Source organism: Schistocerca nitens, chromosome 1 (assembly GCF_023898315.1).
Source record: "Schistocerca nitens isolate TAMUIC-IGC-003100 chromosome 1, iqSchNite1.1, whole genome shotgun sequence".
NCBI lineage: Eukaryota > Metazoa > Arthropoda > Insecta > Orthoptera > Acrididae > Schistocerca > Schistocerca nitens.
The window spans coordinates 161,838,790-161,863,364 of NC_064614.1; the positions used below are offsets into that span (position 1 = coordinate 161,838,790).

The 24,575-nt window shown below is 40.4% G+C and overlaps 1 protein-coding gene across 1 annotated transcript in view; it reads left to right on the forward strand.

Annotated features, from left to right (window-relative positions):
* LOC126244214 (dynactin subunit 4) overlaps positions 1-20,469 on the forward strand; it is a 40,627-nt gene extending 20,158 nt beyond the window's left edge. Inside the window, exons 5-7 of the mRNA XM_049948219.1 lie at positions 2,921-3,125; positions 13,021-13,211; positions 19,198-20,469. Of these exons, the coding sequence (XP_049804176.1) occupies positions 2,921-3,125; positions 13,021-13,211; positions 19,198-19,414 (613 nt within the window). The 3' untranslated portion in view covers positions 19,415-20,469. The remainder of the gene's footprint in view (positions 1-2,920; positions 3,126-13,020; positions 13,212-19,197) is intronic.
* Positions 20,470-24,575: the final 4,106 nt, after the last annotated feature.

Genomic DNA, 24,575 nt, shown 5'->3' on the forward strand with positions numbered 1-24,575 from the left:
GATAATTTTCTACAACTGTATGGTAAACATCCAAATTTACTTTACAGGTTATGTTTTCCAAATTCTTATAAGACAGGAATTTGTGTTCTGTTGCTTGATGTAGTGTAGTTACTTTTTTGGGGGAATTTTTATTTTATAGAGGAATTTGATATTCGAAGTTCAGAATACCACAATTTCTAAAAATTTTGACTGGTCTAATAAACTGTGTCTGGAAAAGCGACCTCCACTAATTTAGTTAAAATAAGATGCTTCCCGATTATAGAAATGTGTTTGATTTATGTAGTATCCAATAATTTGGAAGCTATTTTAATCTAAAATCTTCATTGTTTATATAAAAATGTAATAATAAATGCTGTTTAAAAGACACTTAGAAAAAGTAGGGTCTGATTAATTATATTATAAAATGTGATCAGTTATGAGAGGTGTAATAAAATGCATATTACTTACCAGTATATTAACTAAAATTAGGTTAACTTAAACTGTATTCAATAAGTATATTTAAATATTTTTTGCATTGTTAGTATAAATGCTCAAATTTGAGAAAAGCCTTTGTGAACTGTCTGGCCAGAATTTTGCCTGTCCATCCATTCATTCATTCATTCATTCATTCATTCATTCATTAGTTAATTGTATATTAACTAAAGAAAAGTGACATTGAAACACTACATGTACACTGTTTTAACAGTAAACTCTCTCTGTAGTATTGCCAGCATTCTCATAAATTTTCGAAAAAGTAATGTACAGGCAGCTTCTCAACCATCTGACCACAAATAACATATTATCAAGAACACAGTTTGGATTTCTGAAGGGTTCTGATATCGAGAAGGCTATTTACACCTACAGTGAAAATGTACTTAATTAACTAAATAACAAGTTACAAGCAGCAGGTATTTTCTGTGATTTGTCAAAGGCATTCGATTGTGTGAATCACAACATCCTTTTAAATAAATTAGAATTCTATGGTGTCACGGGCAGTGCTGCAAAACGGTTCAAGTCATACCTCGCTAACAGAAAACAAAGGGTGTCAGTGCAAGGGACTAGTGAATTAAGACATCAGTCATCATCAGAACGGGAAGAAATTACATGTGGTGTCCGACAAGGATCCATCTTAGGGCCACTGCTTTTTCTTGTGTACATTAATGATCTCTCATCAGTTACACTGCCAGAACGTTTTGTTTGCAGATGACACAAGTATTGCAATAAATAGTATGTCAAGTGTAGTTCTAGAAAACTCTGCTAATGATATTTTCATGGATATTAATAAATGGTTTAAAGCCAACTCACTGACATTAAACTTCGAAAAGACTCACTATATGCAATTCAGAACCTGTAAGAGGTTTCCACATAGCATATGCATAAAGTATGAAGAAGAGCAGATAGAAGAGGTTGACAGCCTTAAATTCCTGGGATTACAACTTGATAATGAATGCATTTGGTAGGAGCACACCACAGAACTGCAGAAACACCTTAACAAATCTGTATTTGCAGGTTCGAGTATTAGCAGACATAGGGGACATAAAAATGAAAAAGCTTGCATACTTTGCCTACTTTCATTCCATAATGTCATATGGTACAATATTTTGGGGTAACTCTTCAAGTCAAACAAAAGTTTTCAGAGTCCAAAAGCGTGTAATACGTATTATTTGTGGAGTAAATTCACGGACGTCCTGTAGAAACCTCTTCAAAGAATTGGGTATACTAACTACTGCCTCTCAGTATATTTACTCCTTAATGAAATTTGTCCTAAATAATATATATCTTTTTCCAGCAAACAGCTCAGTTCATACATACAATACCAGGAACAAAAATGATCTGCACAAGGACTTAAAAGCACTTACTTTAGTTCAAAAAGGGGTCCACTACTCAGGAACACTCATCTTCAATCATTTGCCAGCAAACATAAAAAATTTAGTTACAAATAAAGATCAGTTTAAAAGGAGCCTGAAAGACTTACTAGTGGCCAACTCCTTCTACTCCATTGACTAATTTTTTAATAGAAACAAATGATGTATTGTATATATCATACTATTAGTATTGTTATTTCAGCTTGGAAAAAAAAAATTTGACATGTTCCACATCTACGAGGATCTCCTCAGCACAGATCTATGGAACGAAAAACTAATCTAATCTAATGCTATTGATGCATTTGGTAGCTAAATTTAATTAAATAAATTAGAAAGAAAGTGGAAAGTGAGGGAAAAAAAGGCATAGAAGTAATATTTTTGTATGGACTATTAACTGTCTCAGTGTGTTAGGTTTCAAACAGTCATCTACTGATATGCCAGTTCTTTATTATGTACTGTGAAATTTATTGAAATGATGAGATTCCAGCAGTAATTGAATAGTCAGCTTAATAAGATTAATAGGTCATAACATTAGAGACCCTTGTTGCAGTTAGTACAGGTGCGTTGTATATGGTCAGAAGTGACTTCTTGGCTCTTTTATGCTGTTTTGTACATTTTATTCTTATTCTCTAGATTACAATTTTTGCTATAAAAGACTCGGTAAACCAACGTTAACACACAATTGTGAATTAACTTTGATTTACCATGTGTTCTATGATAAGTAAATATAGCTATCAACTGATTTAACAGACTTTACCTCAGTAAAGTCTGTAAAATATATAATATTAAAATACCTGTTACCTGTACTGTCTCTTGCTCAAGAGGTGTGGATTGCTCTCTCTCTCTCTCTCTCTCTCTCTCTCTCTCTCTCTCTCTCTCTCTCTCTCTCTGTGTGTGTGTGTGTGTGTGTGTGTGTGTGTGTGTGTGTGTGTGTGTGTGTTTTATTTTACAACTTTTTGTTGCAGCATTATCCAGATTTTTCTCCATCTGGAAGTCAGTATTTTCGTGTAAAGTTTTCTGCTCTTAAGTAGAATTACATGAAACTCATTTGCTCCACAACTGATATTCAATTTCAGCTATCATGTACCAGAAGTACGGATTGTAACATGTGAACCTCTGAAGATTGGTCAGAGAAGTGAATTCATTCTTAAGTTGTGTAACCCAACACAGCACCAAAGCACTGTGCAGTTCTTGATCTTACCTTCTCCTGATGAAGACCTAGAGGAATGGCGGAAAGAAATGGAAGAAAAGAAGAAAAAACTAGAAAAGAAAGAATCTGAGGTATCTTTCTGCTCTCTAATAAAAACTTAACTTAGATAAAGTGTATGTATGCAAAATCACATTCCTAATCTTTTATTCCTGTTGTCTTTGCTACCAAAGAAAGAGTTCGCAAGAGGAAATTTTATTTGCTTTATCATTTCTTATCTTATACACTTAGAGCTGTTTTCTCATTGCTGTGACTTTGTGCACTTTGTTGGGTTGAGTAGGGCCAGATAAGGCAAATGGGGGAGAAAGCGTTGACATTCTGGAGGAATGCGGGTAGGGTGTCCTCATCCTCAATACAGATTACGAAAGTTGGAACCAGGTGAGGGTTTTAGGATTCTAGGTATTTAAGAAGAATGCCTCTAAATAGCCCATGAATAGGTTGGCATAAGCCCATAGCATTACCCCGGATTTGTGTGTAGGTATTGCCTTCAAAGGAGAAAAAATTGTGGGTGAGAATATAGTTCATCATGGTTACTGGGAAGGAGGTTGTTGGTTTGGAATCTTTCAGGTGTTTGGAGAGGTTGTGTTCAATATCGATAAGGCCATGTGCGTTAGCGATGTTAGTGTAAAGGGAGGTGGCATCAGTAGTGACGAGCAGGGTGCTGAGTGGTAAAGGAACAGGAACCGTGGAGAGTCAGTGGAGGAAATGGTTGGTGTCTTTTATATAGGAGGATGGGTTGCAGGTAATAGACTGAAGATGTTGTTCTACGAGAGCAGAGATTCTCTCAGTGGGGGTTCAGTAACTGGCCACAATGGAGTGCACAGTAACCAGCCACAATGGGGTGCACAGTAACCAGCCACAATGGGGTATCCTGGGTGATTGGGTTTATGGACTTTAGGAAGCATGTAGAAGGTAGGAGTGGAGGGAGTGGTAGGAGTGAGGAGAGAGATGGACCCTGGGCAGAGGTTCTGGGATGGGCCTAAGGATTTGAGAAGAGACTGGAGAGCCTGCTGGATTTCTGGAATGGGGTCACTGTGGCAGGGTTTATAGGCAGATGAATCTGACACCTCGCGGAGTCCTTCTGCCAGGTAATCAATGGAGTTAAAGACGACAGTGGTGAAGCCGTTGTCAGCGGTTAGGATTATAAGGTCAGGATAAGTTTTTAGGTGGTGAATTGTGTTTCTTTCTGTGGATGTAAAGTTGATTTACATGTTGAGGTTAAGAAATTTGAGAAGCTAACAGGGTGATTTGGGGACAGTGGGAGTGGATCACAGTTGGATGGAGGAGTGAACTGAGTCACTTAAATATTTCAGATATACAAACTTTACAAATATAAGGTATTTCAAGAAGCTTCCAGAAATTGTAAATACAAAATAACAAATAATTACTGGTGTCAGGTTTGAGCCAGTGATATGCAGCATGCCCGACATCACACTGATGGCATTTGAGCTCCCAGCAATATTGAAACATGGTACAATCTTTTCAATGAACAATGGTTAGAATCTGAAATCAAACCTTAATTTGTTAGCTGGTTAAGAAAATTGTAATAATAATTTTTTTTTTAACTTTTGATTCGGCGAATATGAGATGTCAGACTGTAGTATCTCATTCTTAAAGACCACTCAGGGGCTCAACATCCATTTGCTGAGTACAGACTTGGCAACCCCAGGGTTCCTGAGCTGGGAACTGGTAAGCACCAGAAGTCCTCCGTCACTGTAAGCTCTGGGCATGCTTCGGCGACCATTTTGCAGTGCGGCAGTGCAACGTTGTGTGGCACAGGGAAGAGGGATCTTGGCATGACCGCCTGGTTCTCAAGGACAGAATAAACCACCTTAATGAAAACCTTCATCCTGAGCACTGGATGAGGTGCATGGCTGTTGAGGTGAAACAGTTGTTAACGGGTAACCTCTGGGGAACCTGCCACACCTCAGTTATATAAGGCTTGCTCAGGCATGCAGGGCTGTGTCTGAGTGGACCCTTATTTCCCTAGCTACGTGTGCGACTGACAGAGATTCTCCAAAATTTTCTTTTACTCCTCTCAGAGGAAAGGGCGGACTGCTGGTAGGTACAATACCCACTCAAACAAGAGGGCTCATGTGGCCAGTCCTGCTAATTCAGGACCTATTCAGAATGGTGGTATTTCTAGTACCAGAACACATGCTGCTAGCCAGAATGTGTTTTTCACCGTCAAGAGGAAAGAGGGTGGTTTGGAAAAGGCTTTACCATTCTATATTTGAAATGGCTTAGAGAAAATCTGTGACACTTAAACGTCAGCCACGTGCTTGCGAAATGGAATATTCTTAGTGTAAATTTCTACTTCCCAACAAGCAGTTAACCTCCAAAAAGCTAGATGTCTTGGGGAGTGTGCTATAGAGACAGAACTGCACAACACCTTGAACTACAGCAAAGGTGGTGTGACTTGTAGGGATCTCGCTGACGTACCCAGAGAAGAACTAAAAAATAAGTGGGCCCAAGAAGGCATTGTTGATGTACTAAATATAATGAAAATGGTGGGTGGTGATATAGTGAAACGGCCTCTTTGGTACTTACTTCCAACAGAACAAAACTTCCAGAGCACGTCAAGGCAGGTTTCCTTCGTCCCGGGTGCGACCTTGTTTCCCAAACCCAATGTGCTGTTTTGAGTGACAGCGCTTTGGGCACACTACTGTCGGATGTAAGGGAGAAGCCACTTGTGGCAAATATGGGAAGGCCACCCCATGAAGGAGTTGGTTGTTAGTCTCCTGTGAAGTGTGTCAAGTGCTCCAGAGATCTCCCTCTCTAGGGCAGGGACTGCAGTGTCTTTCTTGAAGAAAGGAAGATACAGGAAATAAAAACAACTAAACATATTTCATATGGAGAGTCCAAAAAGATCTTTGCGGCTCCCAAAGTTTGCTGCCTCCTTTGTCTGCTGTGCATCTGCTCTTAAACAACCAGTTCACAAGCCCAATGCTGCTATCCAAACGGAGTTTGCTAGTGACAGCACTAGTACCTGCATTTGCCAGTGCACTTGTGCTACTGCAGTTCCTAATAAGCCAACACTTCCTCCCAAAACATCAGACAATTCTGTTGTTGCTAACGTTGCAAAGATCCCTACTAGACCAAAGATTAAGTCTACTCCATCGTCCAGTAATGCCACTGCCACTGTCGCGGTTGTGGCTCTGAAGACTATTCAGAGCAAGAATTCAAAGGCCAAACGTCCACCACCAATGGAGTCGGGAAGTAAACAGTCGGATGATGTCGAGGTCGTATTATCTGACATCTCCCTTGACTCTTCGGTAGAGCTAATACGCCTTGATGTTGGACTGGGGCAATCATCTTGCCCCAAGACTGAGCCCCAACCATTATGGGCTCACCTTTCAGGCGAAAAGACAGTGTGGAAGTGCAATCCACGTAATAGATGGTTCCCATGTTACATTGGAACATTAATGGGCACAGGACACATTTGGAGGAACTGAAACTTCTCTGAATGCTCCCTGTGGGTGTGTTTATAGGAAACACATTTTAAAGCCACTGATACTCCTGTGCTATGATGGTATACCCTTCACCGCAAGGATGATCTGACTAGGGAAAGAGCCAAGGGAGAGATTGCTGTGTTTGTCAATAGCACATGTCACTCCTCTGCTTTCATGGCAGCTGACCTGCAAGCCGTTTCTGTTGAAATTCGAGTGTCAGAGGATCACTGTTTGCTCACTGTATCTACCCCTGCAAGATGCTATAGACTCTGAGGCTCTCGCATATCTTGTGCAATAACTTCCGTGATCATTTCTCCTACTGGGAGACTTCATTATATTGTGGGGCTCAACCTCTACTTGCCCTTTGGCCAGGTTTTGGAGAGCCTCATGAACTCTCATGAGCTGTGCAGTAAATCCTCAACAGCAGTACACACACTCGTTTCTTTACTGTTACTGGGTCATTCTCAGTCACCAACCTCCATTTCTGCTCTTCAGCCCTGGCAGACTGTCCTCAGAGGGAGGCCGTTGTCGACCTTCATTCTGGCAGATTGCTTCACAGAATCCACCAAAATAGATGGTCAGCAGAGGTAACTGGACGCTGTTCAGCCAGCTAGCTGTCTTTGAACTTCACGACAGCATCCAGGAAATGATGGACCACATCACACAAGTTATCCCTCATGCCGCTGACTTATCCATCCAGCTTATCTTAGGAGGCAACCTGTACCTTGGTGGGCAGGACAACCTCATAGTCTTTAGAGTCGTGAGAGCCGAGGCTCAACACGTAATCAAGGAGAGCAACAAAAGTTCATTGCATGCATTCCTGAACTCTGTAAACCGTTCCACTTGTTCTATGAAAGTATGGGAAGCTATCCAGAGGATTTATGGTAAACACAGTTGTTTCTTGCCAATAGCAGCAGTACTGAAACAGGGTATCTCCAAATAACACCTAGAGAGATCGCTCAGATGCTGGCAGAAACTACTGCGACTTCCATCCAGGATCTGGCATTTTGTTGCTACCGTGCAACTGTAGGGGGGGTGGGGGAATTGGATTTCACATCCAACACTTTTGAGACTTACAACTATCCTTTCTCCATGTGGGAGCTGGAGTCAGCCCTGTCTGAGACTCGTGATACTGCACCCCGTAATAACCAGGTCTGGTACCGCATGCTTCAACATTTGGCTGCAGCATCACAGGAAATCCTCCTTGAATATTTTAATCTTATATGGCAGACAGGTAACTTCCCCAACTCGTGGAGAGGGGCACTTTTAATACCTCTCCTCAAGCTAGGAAAGTACCACATACGTCCCATTAGTTATCAGAGTATCACCGTAATGAGCTGTGTAGGAAGGACCCTGGAGCAAACGGTTAACTATCATCTGGTGTGATTGTTAGAGACCAAGCAGCTCCTTAGCTGCTCTTAGTGTGGTTTCTGGAGATTTTGGTCCACTGTCAACAACCTTACCCAGCTGGAGGCAGCTATTCAGCAGGCTTTCCTCTAAACATCACTGAATTGGCATACTCTTTGATATCAGTAAGGTGTACGATACTACTAGGAGACACTTCTCACACAGCTGCATCAGTGACGCTTTTGTGGCCACCTCCCCATGTTCATATGGTTCTTCTTGTCTCAGCTGTTTTTTAGGACCTTAATAGGTGACTCACTGTCAGATCGTTTTGAGCAGGAGAATTTTGTTCCTCAGGACAGTGTTTTAAGTGTTGCCCTATTTGCTGTAGCCATAAACAGTTTCACATCTATAATAAGTAGTCTTGTACAGTGGTCAATATCTGTGTACAATTTTGCTGTTTTCTGTGTTCCCTCCACTGTTGCAACAGCAAGCCATCAGTGGCAATTTACAGTGTGGAGGTTGGAGTAGTGGGCTGCAAAAATGGTCTTTCAGTTTCCTGCAGATAAGTGTGTGTGTGTGTGGGGGGGGGGGGGGGGGGCATGTAAGTTCCTCACAGCTCCAACTTCACCTGTATATGTACTGTTGCTCGTTTGCCTCTGGAACGCCTTTTGACCAACCATCCACAAACCACTATTCCATTTGGCATCTGCGTGCAGCATGTGCTGGAGCCACTCGGTGTGGAGCATGTACGACCCCAAACCCAGGGTTTTAACAGTTTACCGCCTTGGTCACTGCAGAAGCCCAGTACCATTTTAGATTTTGTACAGTACAGGAGACATTGCACTCCTGCTTCTGTTTTTTCTGATATTTTATATAAGCACTGTAACTGTGTAGCTGGGTCTTCAACAGGTGGCACTGTTGGTTGCTCTGTCATTTCCCCAGATTGTGTCCTCAAGATCCAATTGTCTCAAGAATTTACTGTCTTTGATACAGAATTATATGTGATCTTGCAGGCACCGAAGAAGATGAGACATTCTTCTAGTGCTAAATTTCTTGTCTGTTCAGATCCACTGAGTGCTGTCCACTGCCTCTAACATTTGTACCTAGCAGATAAAGTAATGCAGAATAACCAGGATGCCCTCCTCCAACTACGACGACTGGGGAAAGAGGTGTCATTCTACTGGGTACCAGGGTACATGAGTTTTGCAGGGAACGAAAGGGTGGATCTAGCAGCCAAGGATGTGTCTTGATCCTCATTTATTTCAGTGTGCCATCCCTATGCAAGCTATCACCTCCCTGTTCAGGTACAAAGTCCTGCGTCAACGGGAAGACTAGTGGCTGGAAATGACTGACAGTAAACTCTGAGTTGTAAAGCCCACAACTCGACAGTGGCATACCTCCTGCCAGCCACGTTGGTCGGACAAGGTCTTTCTTACCCATGTTTGCATAGGCCACACCCTATGATGCACGGATTCTTACTCCGGCAAGAGGACCCTCGAATGTGTGGTGTTTGTGGTGTGCAGATTATTGTGTGCCACATTTTATTGGACTGTTTTTTTATTTTCTGACCAGTGAGCCGTCTGCCCCCCCCCCTCTCTCTCTCTCTCTCTCTCTCTCTCTCTCTCTCTCTCTCTCTCTCTCTCTCTCTTTAAGTAACTTTCAAACGAATGTGGCTCAGTTTTTTAACTTTTGTGAACTGTCCAACATTTTTAACAAGATTTTAGGGAGATGTTTCTAATGTGTTAACAGCTCACCCAAGTTTTTTGTAAGCGGTCAGCCAGTCACATTTCCCTGTGCTTTCCTTTTAGCTCTTTTGTGTTTTGTTTTCTCTGTGAATACATGTATAGCTATTTTTCCTCTTTCTAATTCGTTTTAGTGCACGTGAGATTGAGTGATTGTGTGGTAATTTTGAGTGCATGAGTGTGCAACAATTTATCTCCAGATTCATTTGTTTTTGAATATAATAGAGGGAAACATTCCACATGGGAAAAATATATCTAAAAACAAAGATGCTGTAACTTACCAAACAAAAGCGTTGGTATGTTGATAGAGACAATAACAAACACACACACATACAAATTTCAAGCTTTTGCAACCCACGATTGCTTCATCAGGAAAGAGGGAAGGAGAGGGAAAGACGAAAGGATGTGGGTTTTAAGGGAGAGGGTAAGGAGTCATTCCAATCCCGGGAGCGGAAAGACTTACCTTGGGGGGAAAAAGGGACAGGTATTCGCGCGAGCGCGCACACACAACTTTCTATCAGATGACCACATGGCAGTCAGATACAGTGGTCTTGTGTGTGTGAGTTGCATTGCACGTGCATATGTGTGTGTGTGTGTGTGTGTGTGTGTGTGTTTTGTCTCATTCAGAAAGAGGCTTTTTGGGCAAAAGCTTACTTGTTTAGCGGTCTTTTTGTTGTGCCTTGTCTGCGTCCCAACGAAAGTTCATTTGAGTTCTCTTGAAGTTAAAGAGGATCAACCTTTCCTTAAAAACTTTTGTTGTGCGTCTACAAGTGTTCAAAGAGAAAATGTTGCTAGTAAAATAAAAATTGAACTCAGTCAATTCCAAGCAAATATTTGAGTTTCGAACAAATGTGAGACAGTTTGTAATTCTAAAACCCTTCTTGACAATCAGTTGGGTCATTTTGAACAAGGCACAATGTTACAAAAGCCTAATCAGTGTGACTTTTGAACATTATAAAAGGGATCTCAAAAAGGAAGTTTTCATTGCCTCTTAATCAGAGATGGAGAGACATTTAAACTGATGTTCCCAGACCATTCAATTGCTTGTAACATTAAAATGGGCACAGTTAAGTGCAAATACATTATAAGCCATTGTCTTACTCCCTATTTTTGTGATGAACTGAAAAATAAACAGTGTTCATCTGATAAACATGTCCTATGTATTGGTGAGTCATTAAACAAGATTTTTCAGAGAGGTTAGATGTATATGTTTGTGAATTATTTTGGTGTCAGTAGAAGGAGAGTTAAGTGAGTGTTTAGTTGGAGCTACTTGCTGCATATGTCAGTAATGCAATTCCTAAAAGGCTAAGAATAAAAGCCAGAGTTAACGATTTTACTTTAGAATATAAATAACAGGCTGTCAGAAGAATTTTGGTTGGGCATGGCAGGATGTTGATGTAAGGCGAAACATGGGTACCTCATTAGGTGCAGCAAGGCGTTGACTGTGCAGGAACAATCATATAAAGTCACATTTGCCAATATGTGAGAATGCTACTGGGCACTTTTGGAAGTGCCAACATGGAATGGGCAATGTGGCCTGCCATACAGTATAAAGGCAGATGCAGTGGCGCACACCAGTGGGTTAACCTTGAACTGTCACCTGAGAGGGACCTTCACATAGATCAGGCCCAGGTCCTGGAGTTACAGAAGTTGCTCTGGCTCTATGACTCATGTTATGTAGTCAGATTTGCGTATCTTCATCAAGGGGAACTTTACTGTTAGTAATATAGTGACAGTGGACCTCCTGTCATTCATTTACTTTGCTCAGATGAGCATTGGAGATTGTTATTGTTCAAATATTTTGCCGTTATTTGTACATTTGCTGGTAGCTATCACCATATTTGCTAAACGGGATGATGGAGGCTGACAGATAAAAATTTAAACAAAAATTGTTTTCCCTAGAAGGGGCTAACAATATGTCTAAGAGTTGAGGGTCAGAGAATATTTATTTATTTAGTCGCAGGAAGCAAGGGAAACCAGTATCGTAGTAAAAGAGTGAATCATGTATGATAAACTTCACTAATAAATGTGATATATACTTCAGTATGTATCTGTAATCATGATCCCAAATGTGATGAACAGTTCTTCGACTTATGTTGTCAAGAAGTTATTGAAACACATAAGGATTAAAATTTATGTTGAAGCGAAACTTAAATTTAAAAAAAAAAAAAAAAAAATGCCTTTGCAGTAGGTAGCAGCCTTACAGCAAATTTTAAAAGATGTTAAATTTCGTTATCACTAGTTCTCAATGTCTCAATTATGGACAGTATGTAAAATTAAGGAAAGGCAACCAGTCAGCTACGACTGACTGATGTGTGGTACATAGAAACACTCAGTGAAAAGGTTTATTTGCTCTAGTTTTCAAGCTCATGCTCTGTCAGTAATGAAAGTGTGTACATTCACACACACAACGAGACTAACTGTTGATTATCAGTTATTGAGAGGAGTTGCTTGTAAGATGGAGGTAGTAGGGATGAACACACAAGCAAAGATGATGTCGCGAGGTAGTGTAGTACTGGTCTTTGACAAATGACTCAGCAGCTGCACAGTAAGATGAAAATAGTTCAGTGGGTAGACCATGTAAGAGAGAGATGGGGGAGGAATGAGGAGGAAGATGGAGATGAAGGGGGAGAGGGAAGAGAAAAAGAAAGAGATTGAAAAAGGGGAGGAGAGAGAGAGAATGTGAAAAGGTAGTGCACAATCTGAACAGGGAAGGAGTGGTGTGGACAGAGGAGAGGAAGAGGTTTAGGCCAGGGGGATTTTGGGAGCATAGGTTATGATGGGGAGACAGTTCTCAATTGTGTAGTTCTGAGAAACTAGTGCTAGAAGGGAGTTCCTAAATGGCACCCATGATGCTGCACATTAATTAATTGCAACATGGCTGCTTTCATGTGTGGCCCTGCCTTTTTTTGGGTAGGAAATGCCTGTGACTGAACTAAGGTAGGAGGTGCTAGGTGGGTGTATGGGACACCTCTGGCACCTAGGTTGACAACAAGTAAATGACAATGATGACAGTTTAGTGCAGTATTGGAATAGGGATGGACAGGAATATTGTGTACATTGGGTGGGCAGTAGAACACTACATTGGGTGATATGTCTAGGATGTTCGGTAGGATATACCCCATATCAGGGCACAACGAGAGGTAGTCGAAGCCCTGGTGTAGGATGTGGCTGAGGTTTTCAGGGCCGGGATGACACTGGGTCATCAGAGGAATGCTGACTGGTGGCTGTTTAACAAGTTTATTGGTGTACTGACCATTTTCTCAACTCTTTTGCATTGTTCAGCAGTTGCAGATTTTGTTGTTCTTGAACATATTATGTGTCGAAAATATTGTATTTATGAATAACCAATGTGAAGTGGCAGTCTGTATGTGTTGTGCTAATAAAGCTATCCTGAGTACATTATAAATTACACCTGATTTTTACAGAAAGAGGTGACATTCTCACTGTCGTCATCACTGACACGACAGTTGTCGATGACAGAAGAGCCGAAACCTGTCCGTGTTAATCTCACTGGGGAAGTTGAACTGCCAACAAGCACTGTCATTCTACCTCCAAGGGATGATGCAGCTGAATATGATGATTCCGGTGATACTCATAACTTCCAAGATGATCCCAAGTATGTTTTCAGGTGAAATTGCCTGTTTCATTTACATTATTGAGTAATAAATATTATTTGTTTGATAATGTCTGAGTCAGTATTTAAGGATGTAGTGTTGTTACTGCTTTACACTATCTGTCAGATTCACTACATCTCTGAAACCGTTTATCAACAACTCCTTGAAATATTGTAGGTTGGCCGTTGAGGAATTCATTGTAGCAAGCTACAGATGCTTGTGGGACTTGAGATAATTGCCAGAGTGAGTTTATTCTGTTTTTTGTAATTCAGTTATATCACTTGAGACTTTAGCTGAATGGTAAGGTAGGTTCAGAAATTTGTCAGATCTGATGCTGCTTAGGAAATGCTTGCTTGTCTTTTGGGCAGACTGTAGGCAGATGGGTGGAAAAGCTCTTGTTGAAAAGCCTTCGGTGTCTCGGAGAAAACACTGGCTATAAAATTTGTGGCAGAAGAAACTGATGTCACTTGCAGAGCCACCAGCTTATATTCTCAGCTTTGATTACTATTGCATTTAACATCCACAGTAACATATCAGTTGGATTTTATTTTACATCCCCCCCCCCCAACAGTGCAGACGCTGATGAGGAATTTGTTTTCTTTTTCCTTTTGTTCAAAAATGGAGCACCCTTCTTCCACAAAGCTATCTCACACATAGTTCTCATAAATTGTACCGTAGTCATTCAGGTTAAACACCTGTAATTATGCATCATCCAGTACCATTATGTGCTCCTTATGTTTCTATCAGCGGTTGCCCCAGAAACATTTTGCAGTTTAAAATCTTATTTTCCAAAGCTCTGTTGTGGCATAACATAACCTATCTAAAACATTTCGTCATCTCCTTCTCTCACCCTTGTACTCGGGCTTTTTTTTCTGCAAACATACAACCGTTATAGACAGTGTCATATGCAGTTGTTGATTTATGGAAGGCTCAGTTAATTTAGATAACTGAAGAACATAAATTACCAGAACAGCATTTCCAGAGCAGGTCAAAGTAAGGAAAAGGCAACCACTCCAATCGTGTTATACACACATAAAAAAAAGTTTTGCATCACATCGGTTCTGAGAGTTCCAGAACCTGTACAGAAAATTGGAACAGAGATCAACATAAACATCATATCCGCCCTTTTCATTGCTCATGAAAACCACACCTTGCATGTTGTACCACCATACAGCGAGATGTTCAAAGGTGGTAGTCCACATTGCTGTATGCACCAGTACCTCTAATACCCAGTAGCACTCCTCTTGCATTGATGCATGCCTGTATTCATCGTGGCATACTATCCACAAGTTCATCAAGGCACTGTTAGTCCAGATTGTCCCACTACTCAAAGGCGATTCAGCCTAGATCCCTCAGAGTGGTTGGTGGGTCACATCATCCATAAACAGCCCTTTCCAATCTATCGCAGACATGTTCAATAGGGTTCATGTCTGTAGAACATGCTGGCCACTCTAGTCGAGCGATGTCATTATCCTGAAGGAAGTCATACACAAGATGTGCTTTACAGAGGCGCGAATTGCCCATGACAGCAGGGAACCTCCACCTTGCCGCACTTGTTGGATAGTGTGTCTAAGGCCAGGTTGCCTCGAAAAATGTGTACGACAATTGTCTGGTTGAAGAGGCATATGCTACACTCATCATTGACGAGAACATGATGCCAATCCTGAGCGGTCTTTGGCATGTTGTTGGGCCCATCTGTACCACGCTGCATGGTGTCATGGTTGCAAAGACGGACCTTGCCATGGATGTCGGGAGTGAATTTGCACATCGTGCAGCCTATTGCACACAGTTTGAGTCGTAACACGACATCCTGTGGCTGCACGAAAAGCAGGGTTCCTCCGAACCATAATCCTTAGGTAGCAGTCATCCACTGCAGTAGTGGCCCTTGGGCAGCCTGAGTGAGGCATGTTGTCGACAGTTCATGTCTCTCTGTATCTCCTCCACGTCTAAAATCTTCACTTTGCTTCATTCCAGGAAGTCCGGACACTTCCCTTGTTGAGAGCCCATCCTGGTGGGTGCAATTGAACCGCAGTATTGACCGTCTAGGCATGGTTGAACTACAGATAACACAAGCCATGTACCTCCTTCCTGGTGAAATGACTGGAACTGGTTGTCTGTCAGATCCCCTCCGTCTAATAGGCACTGCTCAGGCATGGTTGTTTACATCTTTGGGCGGGTTTAGTGATATCTCTGAACAGTCAAAAGGTCTGTGTCTGTGATACAGTATCCACAGTCAACATCTGTCTTCAGGAGTTCTCTGAACCCGGGTGATGCAAAACTTTTTTTTTATGTGTGTGTGTGTGTGTGTGTGAGAGAGAGAGAGAGAGAGAGAGAGAGAGAGAGAGAGAGAGAGCTATCCCTTATTGTCTTAGAATGTGCCTTATCATCATATGACCCCTTCCTGGCTGAAGTTGTGCCCAAAATTTCTTGTCTACCCAATTCTATTCAGTACTTCCTCATTAGTGGGCATTTTTCTGTAGCACCACATTTCAAGAGTTTCTATTTGTATTCTCTTCTTGTCGAAACTGTTTATCATCCATGTTTCATTTCCATACGTATTTACACTCCACGTAAGTAGCTTCAGAAAATACTTGCCTACACTTAAGTCTATACTAGATGTTAACCAATTTCTCTTCTTCAGAAACGCTTTGCTTGCTATTGCCGGTCTACATTTTATATCCTCTCTGCTTCGGCCATCCTTAGTTATTTTGCTACCCAAATAAGAAAACTCCTGTACTACTTTGTGTCTTGTCTCCTAATCTAATGCCCTCAGCATCACCTGATTTAATTCGACTACATTCCATTATCCTTGTTTTGCTTTTGTTAACATTCATGTTACATCCACCTTTCAAGGCACCGTCAATTCCTTTCAAATGCTCTTCCAAGTCCTTTGCTGTCTGTGACAGAATTACTGTGTCATTGGCAAACCTCAAAGTTTTTATTTCTTACCCATAAATTTTAATTCTCTTTCCAAATTTCTTCTACATCTACTTCTACATGATTACTCTGCAATTCACATTTAAGTGCTTGGCAGAGGGTTCATCGAACCACAATCATACTATCTCCCTACCATTCCACTTCCGAACAGCACGCGGGAAAAACGAACAGCTAAACCTTTCTGTTCGAGCTCTGATTTCTCTTATTTTATTTTGATGATCATTCCTACCTACGTAGGTTGGGCTCAACAAAATATTTTCGCATTCGGAAGAGAAAGTTGGTGACTGAAATTTCGTAAATAGATCTCGCCGCGACGAAAAACGTCTTTGCTTTAATGACTTCCATCCCAACTTGCATATCATATCTGCTACACTCTCTCCCCTATTATGTGATAATACAAAACGAGCTGCCCTTTTTTGCACCCTTTCGATGTCCTCCGTCAATCCCACCTGGTAAGGATCCCACACCGCGCAGCAATATTCTAACAGAGGATGAACGAGTGTAGTGTATGCTGTCTCTTTAGTGGACTCGTTGCATCTTCTAAGTCTCCTGCCAATGAAACGTAACCTTTGGCTTGCCCTCCCCACAATATTATCTTTGTGCTCTTTCCAACTGAAGTTGTTCGTAATTTTTACATCCAGATACTTAGTTGAATTGACAGCCTTGAGAATTGTACTATTTATCGAGTAATCAAATTCCAACGGATTTCTTTTGGAACTCATGTGGATCACCTCACACTTTTCATTATTTAGCGTCAACTGTCACCTGCCACACCATACAGCAATCTTTTCTAAATTGCTTTGCAACTGATACTGGTCTTCGGATGACCTTTTTGGTTCCCTACACATCTTGCTCAGCGTACAGACTGTATAACATCGGGGATAGGCTACAACCCTGCCTTATCAACCATTGCTTCCATTTCATGCGCCTCGACTCTTATAAATACTGTCTGGCTTCTGTAAAAGTTGTAGATAGCCTTTTTCTCCCTGTATTTTACCCCTGCTACCTTCAGAATTTCAAAGAGAGAATTCCAGTCAACATTATGAAAAGCTTTTTTAAGTCAACAAATGCTATAAAAATAGGTTTGCTTTTCCTTAATATATCTTATAAGATAAGTTGTAAGATCAATATTGTTTCTTGTGTCCCTACATTTCTCCGAAATCCAAACTGACCATCCCTGAGGTCAGCATCTACCAGTTTTTCCTTTCTTTTGTAAAGAATTCGTGTTAGTATTTTGCAACCATAACATTTTTAACTGGTAGTTTGGTAATTTGCACATCTGTCAGCACCTGCCTTATTTGGAACTGAAATTCTTTAAGTTTGAAGTTGTTTTGCCTATCACAAATATCTTGCACACCAGACGGAAGAGTTTTGTCATGGCTATGTGATGAAATGTCGTCTACTCCAACAACCTTGTTTCGACTTATGTCTCAGTGCTCTGTAAAATTCTTCTCGCAGTATCATATCTCCCATCTCATTTTCATCTACGTCCTCTTCCATTTATATGATATTGTCTTCAGGTTGTTCTTCCTTGTATAGACAATATATACACTCCTTCCACCTTTCCCATCTTTGTTTAGGACTGGTTTTCCATCAGAGGTCTTGCTATTTATAGAGCTGCTTCTCTTTTCTCCAAAGACCTCTTTAATTTTCCTGTAGGTGGTATCTATCTTTCCACTTACATTTGTCCTCTAGTTATTCCTGTTTAGCCATTATGCACTTCCTGTCAATCTCATTTTTTAGATATTTGTATTCCCTTTTGCCTTCTTCATTTTTATATTTCCTCCTTGCATCAGTTAAATAAATACTGGCATACATAACACATTCAATCACATTAATGTAATTACTGTAGTGGAATCACAACAGGTTGCTTACTCTCATCCTGGGTTTTGAGTAACATGCCCATGTGATTAGTGCCTAAGAGGACAAACATATTGTTTGTTACTTCATGCAGGACTGTACACCTGTGCCACATTCCTTGAATCAGGAAATGGGCTTGTTTGCAGCAAGACAAGAATCCACTCAGACAGAGTAATGACATCTGGAGCACCACAGTGTGTCAGCACAGTGATTAGTGTTGTGGCTTCCCCTGACATAGTAGCAGAGAGAGGCACAGTAACAGTGGTGTACTCAATGTCAACACTGGACATAGGAGTAACACCACACCATCTTTTCGGCTGGTTCTGTGTACATCACATTGGATATATTCACATGTGGAGGCTCCGAGGAGAACAAATATTACCAGATAGCATTTGTCATTGCCATATAGGACCAGCACCTGGTGTGCCAGTATGATGTGCCATTGGGTACAGCACACATTTATCTCTGGTTCACATAGCTGGTAATTTGGAGAGCAGCTCACATATTTCTGGTGTATTAAGGCCAGTGGCTGGGCCTTATCTTAGAGGTCTCCATGACATTATCTTTCAGCAAGATAACAAAATACTGCAAGTGACCCATGCTGTCCTGACTACCTTATACAGAGGATGTTCAACTGTTACCCTGGCCAGCAAGTTTATCAGATCCCTCACCAATTGAAATCATCTCATCATGTACTCGTAAGAGACTGGTACGTCCTTACTAGCCAGCCACTATAATTGTGTAACAATGGCTTAGTGTTGATGGAGAACGGAATGGCATTGCTGTATGTCGTCCCGACTGAGTCTGACTCGATGCCCAGCCAAGTGAGAGCTGTTTTCCTCTACACCCCCAAATCACACATAAATTATTCTTGCTGCTATACCATATAAGTACAATAAATAAAATTCCATTATTTCTGTTTTACAATTTCAGTGGCTAGCAGTGTGCAATGTTCGTGAACTCCATTGCACAGCTTATACTGATCTCTCATGTTGTTTGGTTATGATCATAGGTGCAGTTCATATTTTCATCGGGGAAGTAATATGAGTAAGCTTACAACACTCCATCACTCCACTACATATTATGACCTGTATTGTACATCTCCTATATCCTGTTACATTTTACATTTACTCTTGTATGGTATAAAAGTGCCAAATCAGTTGGGTTACAGAAGTAATTTTGTTGTTACAGAGTTGTTGTATGGAGAAAGGCAAACAAAGCAGCAGTGAAGCTAGTAGTCATCCCCACAGAGGAGAGCAAAACTCATGATGGAGAGGTGGTTGTCGGTTTTCTGATGCAGTATACATATGTTAATACTATGGCAACTCTTGAACAAAAGGAACCACAGAAAGTTACTCTCAAAGTAAAAATATATGTTACATTAGGTAAAACTGCTATTTCTGAATAAGATAATTATAAAAGGTGCTTAACTGGTATGGGGTTATGGGTGTTGCAGTGTTGTGAATGAAGTATGAGATGCTGGTCTCTATCTGTATTTATTGTGTAACTTTTTGTTAATTTATTAATCATATACTGTTGTTAATTTGTCTGAATTTGACTGAGCTTCATGCAACACAGTGTAACTTGCGAAATGAATATAAAATATCTAAAATGAATAATGGAGTGACTGTACTTGCCAGACTTAGCAAAATTATTTCTAAGTTAGCAAGTATACAATAGGGTGCCTACTGTTTTGGTATTTGTGTTTCCTTGTGTCAAAAGGAAAATTCATTTTTAGAAAACTGCAAAATTGTGAGGAAACATGAGTCAAAATTCTAAGTACTGCCAATATACTCATTTAAAAGTCGGAGCAAATCTAAACTAGTTCTTGAGACTATTAGTTTCGTCCTTAGGGCAGAAAGATGGTTAGTTTGCGAAGGAAGTGCATCTCACTTGGACCCATCTATTCCAGGGACTATGAGAGACAAAAATTAGGGAAAGTAACAGAGAGAGTAGGCACTCGAAGGTCGTGCATTGGTAACCACAGTGCCACCTCAGTCCAGATAAGATAAGGTAAACCAAGTAGTGCAATTAAGAACAAAGAAGAAAATGGAAAATTCAGGGAAGCTATTTGCTACTTTTAAATGTCCCAATTGGCAGTACTTGACTTGTTCGTTTGGAAGCTGTGACGCAGTTTTAAGATATCTATCATTCATTTCTATGTACCAGTTGGTTTCATCATATTCTCAACACTTTTGGTAAGTGCAACCAGATTGCTTTTCATTATTGATTGTATGCTCAGCCCATACAAACATAGTATTAAAGTATTAACTGACATTTATATAGGGAACTGATATTTTGTTTAACATAATGTATTGATGCAGTCAGAAGCAGCATTACTGCCTTGAACTTTGTAATTCTATGTAATCAATACGAATCTGCTTGATGTGATCACATTCAGCCTTTCAGCATTGTGCTTGTACTGAATATTTATTGTGCAATACAAAATATAACATTTTTTTTTGCAAACTTACCTTCTGGTAGTTACAAATGTTTATTTAACAGTGTTGTGAAAATGATTTTCAGCCTGATATTGGAATGTTATCATGGCTGACCTGATACCGCTGAAGGTAGTGTAATCATTAAATTCTTGGCATATGTGAATGTGACAGTGAAGGTATATGTGAACAAATATCTCCTTCGGTAACAACAATTTTGTCCCTTATGCAGTAAGACAATTTGGATTCCATGGCACAGTACTCAGATTCATAGCAGTTCCCACTGAAATTCCATTCTTACTTAAGCATTCATGCCTCTACAAATATGAAACAAATTATTATAATAAAACAGTAACTCACCAGACTTGTGCAGATTTTTCAGTTCCAGCAGAACAGCTAGATGTACCGGAATATTTTCGAATTTGCCTCAACACATTCAAACAATGAATTGGTGTTATAGACGAGAAACATATGTCAGTAGCCAACATTACATCTGCACCTGTACATAAATATTTCCCAATTTCTTACACACAACATCATACTCTACATAGGCATGTTTACAGTCTTTGTTAGTGGCTGTTATGGAGGAGGGATCAATGTGTGAAGTTTAAATACAGTGGTCACTGTAGTCAACGCTTTTCAAGCATTACATCCATATGGAACTATGAGACAACATCTCGTCATGGAAACATCAAGAAGTAAGAAAGAATACAACTACAGATTAGTGCCTGTCCTCAGAAACTGTCCTTTGTCATCAATATACAATCTGTTAGATGTGATCACATTCAGTCTTTCAACATTGTGTTTGTACTGAATATTTGTCTTATTGTGCAATAAAAAAATATAATATTTTTTGCACACTTACCTCCTTTCAGTTGCATGGGAGGAGGAAATGAAATTAAACTTCAGTTGTTTCACATTTGTAGAGGCTATTTCATTGGTTACAAAATCAAGTCAAATTTACAAAGAACTTGGTAATATGAGCCCACCTATCAGTAAGGCATTGCACCCCCATCTGGCGTGGATGCATGCACAGATTTGGTTGAGAAGCCTGTCCTAGTGCCTTTGTATCATCTCCTGAACCAAGTTGGTTGGCAGCTGCTGAAACTAAAGCCCGTGCCACTATGGATGGAACTTCCGTGCATAGAGGCGAAGTGTGGGGGTGATGAGAACTGCCCATGCACGGCAGCAAAGAGCGGGCAATCAAAGTCCACGCTGCCGAACTGCATTGCTGCGGATAACAGTCAGGCTTGTTTGCCTATGGTACATTGTATTATACATTCAAATCTATGAGGGCAATAACAAATATTGAAACCAATTTCGATCAGTCATCATGAGAGAAATATTAATTCACATCCACTGCTCCAAAGATTTACTTTGCGTGATGTCTGGAGGCGAGAACAACTGATACGCTTGTGAAGGCGTGAAGTACAATTTTTCTCAAAATGACATTAAAACTGCTTGCAATAATTACCATTTATAGCATTTTTGACTGCATTATAAGTAAAAAATTTAATACAAAACAAAATTAACTTCAAGCACAAACTAAAATCATTATGAAACTTCCTGGCAGATTAAAACTGTGTGCCCGACCGAGACTCGAACTCGGGACCTTTGCCTTTCGCGGGCAAGTGCTCTACCAACTGAGCTACCGAAGCACGACTCACGCCCGGTACTCACAGCTTTACTTCTGCCAGTACCTCGTCTCCTACCTTCCAAACTTTACAGAAGCTCTCCTGCGAACCTTGCAGAACTAGCACTCCTGAAAGAAAGGATATTGCGGAGACATGGCTTAGCCACAGCCTGGGGGATGTTTCCAGAATGAGACATACTCCGCTGCAGAGTGAAAATCTCATTCTAAAATCATTATATTTGCTTGACTACTGCTTCTGTTCAGTAAAGACTATCGTAAAAATGGTCAGTAAGTCGTCATATTTTTCGTTGTTAACTGGCTGTGTGAGTGTAAACTAACACATTCGATATTACAGTGAGAGATTGCATTTATAATCCATTGAACAAGCAACCAATTAACCATCATCTGCAAATAACTCCAGGTAATCTGACTGACAACATTGAAAACCACCGATATCTCGACAAGTAACAGTTACTGTCATTTTAGGGCCTTTCCAGTTTGTGCCTTGAAAATGATAGAGGTGTACAAAATGGTGGGAGAAGCTTAACTTCTCCTTGGGAAATATGTTGAACATTATAGTCTGCATAATTAAAAGGATACAAAGTCGTAATCAAAAAGGTGAGGAAGCTCTCATTATTATATATGCAACCGATATGTTGACAAACATTGTTCAAACCACAAGTCTTTGAAACTAAGAAACATTATTACTTTGTTCCAAGGTCTACATCGTAATACCATCATCACTTCTATTTGAGTCTGTTTCTGAACAATCTGATTTTAAATTTACGATGATAGGTTCCAGACTTATATCCATCATCACTTCCCTGTCAAATTCTTCTTTATGAAGCTTTTCAGCATGCCACACAGACTGTACCCATGCTACAGTTGGGATGTTGTCTGTTGCTTATCTGTTGCGTCATTGTCTATTGTCTCGTGCACAAACGATTCACTGTATGTTATCTTGAATGTTTTGTTTCTTTCTCCCACATAGCCTTAACACCCTTTGCCCAAATCAGTTCCATGGGGCTACAGTGACAGTGACATGTGGGTAAATGCAAAACTTTGTGATCCCATTCACGTGCAAGGAAGTAAAGTTTGTACGTTCTGTCGCATGACTTGTACTGTATAAATTAACGAGCTGCAGGAGATCGACATAAGTCTGGTTTATACGGTGCTTAATATTTTTATTTTTAAACCGGGGAAAACATCAGCTTTTATGGTGTTTGTATTTGATGTTTTCCCTATATTAGTTGAATTATAATGCATTGAGTGACTTCGAAGCAAGGCATGTAAGAAGTGTGAACCACGTCACGAAACTGACAGCGTTCATTGCCGAATGGTAATCACTGCTGTTTTTCTTGCACGTAAATACAAGTTTATTCTCAGAAATAAAACCAGAAGATGAGTCAGCATGCAGAATAATTATCCAAGAAACTATCCCTATGAGAACTTTAAAACCGCCAGTACCATCACTCGTTTTCCAGCAGATCTTCTTGGAATGATTCTAATTGATCCATGTTTCATCAAGGTAATACACTGTTGAACTACCTCCTTCTCCTGTATCATGAATATTTATATGGGATACAGTTCATGCTGCTCCTAGGTCACTTCTTTGAACTAAAAACTCTCTTCTTAACATATCTGGAACAAACCTATTTTAAAATTCTTTACCTTGATGAAGTGCTTACCATTGAAGCCAGCATAACTGTAGCACATTTTTGTTATGTTGGGCATTCATCATTCATTAGGAGCACTTTAAAACATTATTGTTAAAACTATCCATTTGTGTTACAGGTTCCTTGCGATTTCGATGCTTCCCAGGCAACATGAAACCAACTGTTTCTACAGTTCCTACAGCTCTGACACACCCTTTACAATTCTCTTTACAGTTCTCTTGCCGACACCAAATGGTTCTGCAGTCCGTTCTTGTGTTTTCCAATGTCAACAGTAGGAGACCTGCTTTTAAATTCACATTTGAAAAAGTTATAAATGCTGTAAATAATCCGCCTCGCCTGCTTGTGAAGCACTTCACATTTATTGCCATCACCTGACCTTTTTTTTTTAATCGCACTTGAACTTTTCTAAGATACACATTCACAGCTATACTGCTGCAAGAAAAAAAAAAAGGAAATGAAAAAGTTTATAGTTGAATGAATAATTTGGTTGTGAAGTGCAGCAACAGTGCAGCATGTAGGAGCGAGATTCTCGCTCTCTAGCTGTAACTCTCTGCTAGCCACTTGGAAAGAGAATGAACATTATTGGACACCAGTGGTTGGGGGGGGGGGGGGGGATGCGCCGAACGGCGGAAAATTAAGCTGCCTTCTTACATGACGCGAACAATAGTCTATATTCTGGTAACTGGAACTGAGATGGAGCTGTCCGAGCTGGTCTCACACATTCCATCAGGAGCAGATCTCGGGATCCTGCTGCCCATGGGAATACCTCAATGCAGACAGTTCATAAAGATGTGTGCCATGTGTGAGCAGGCATTGTCCTGT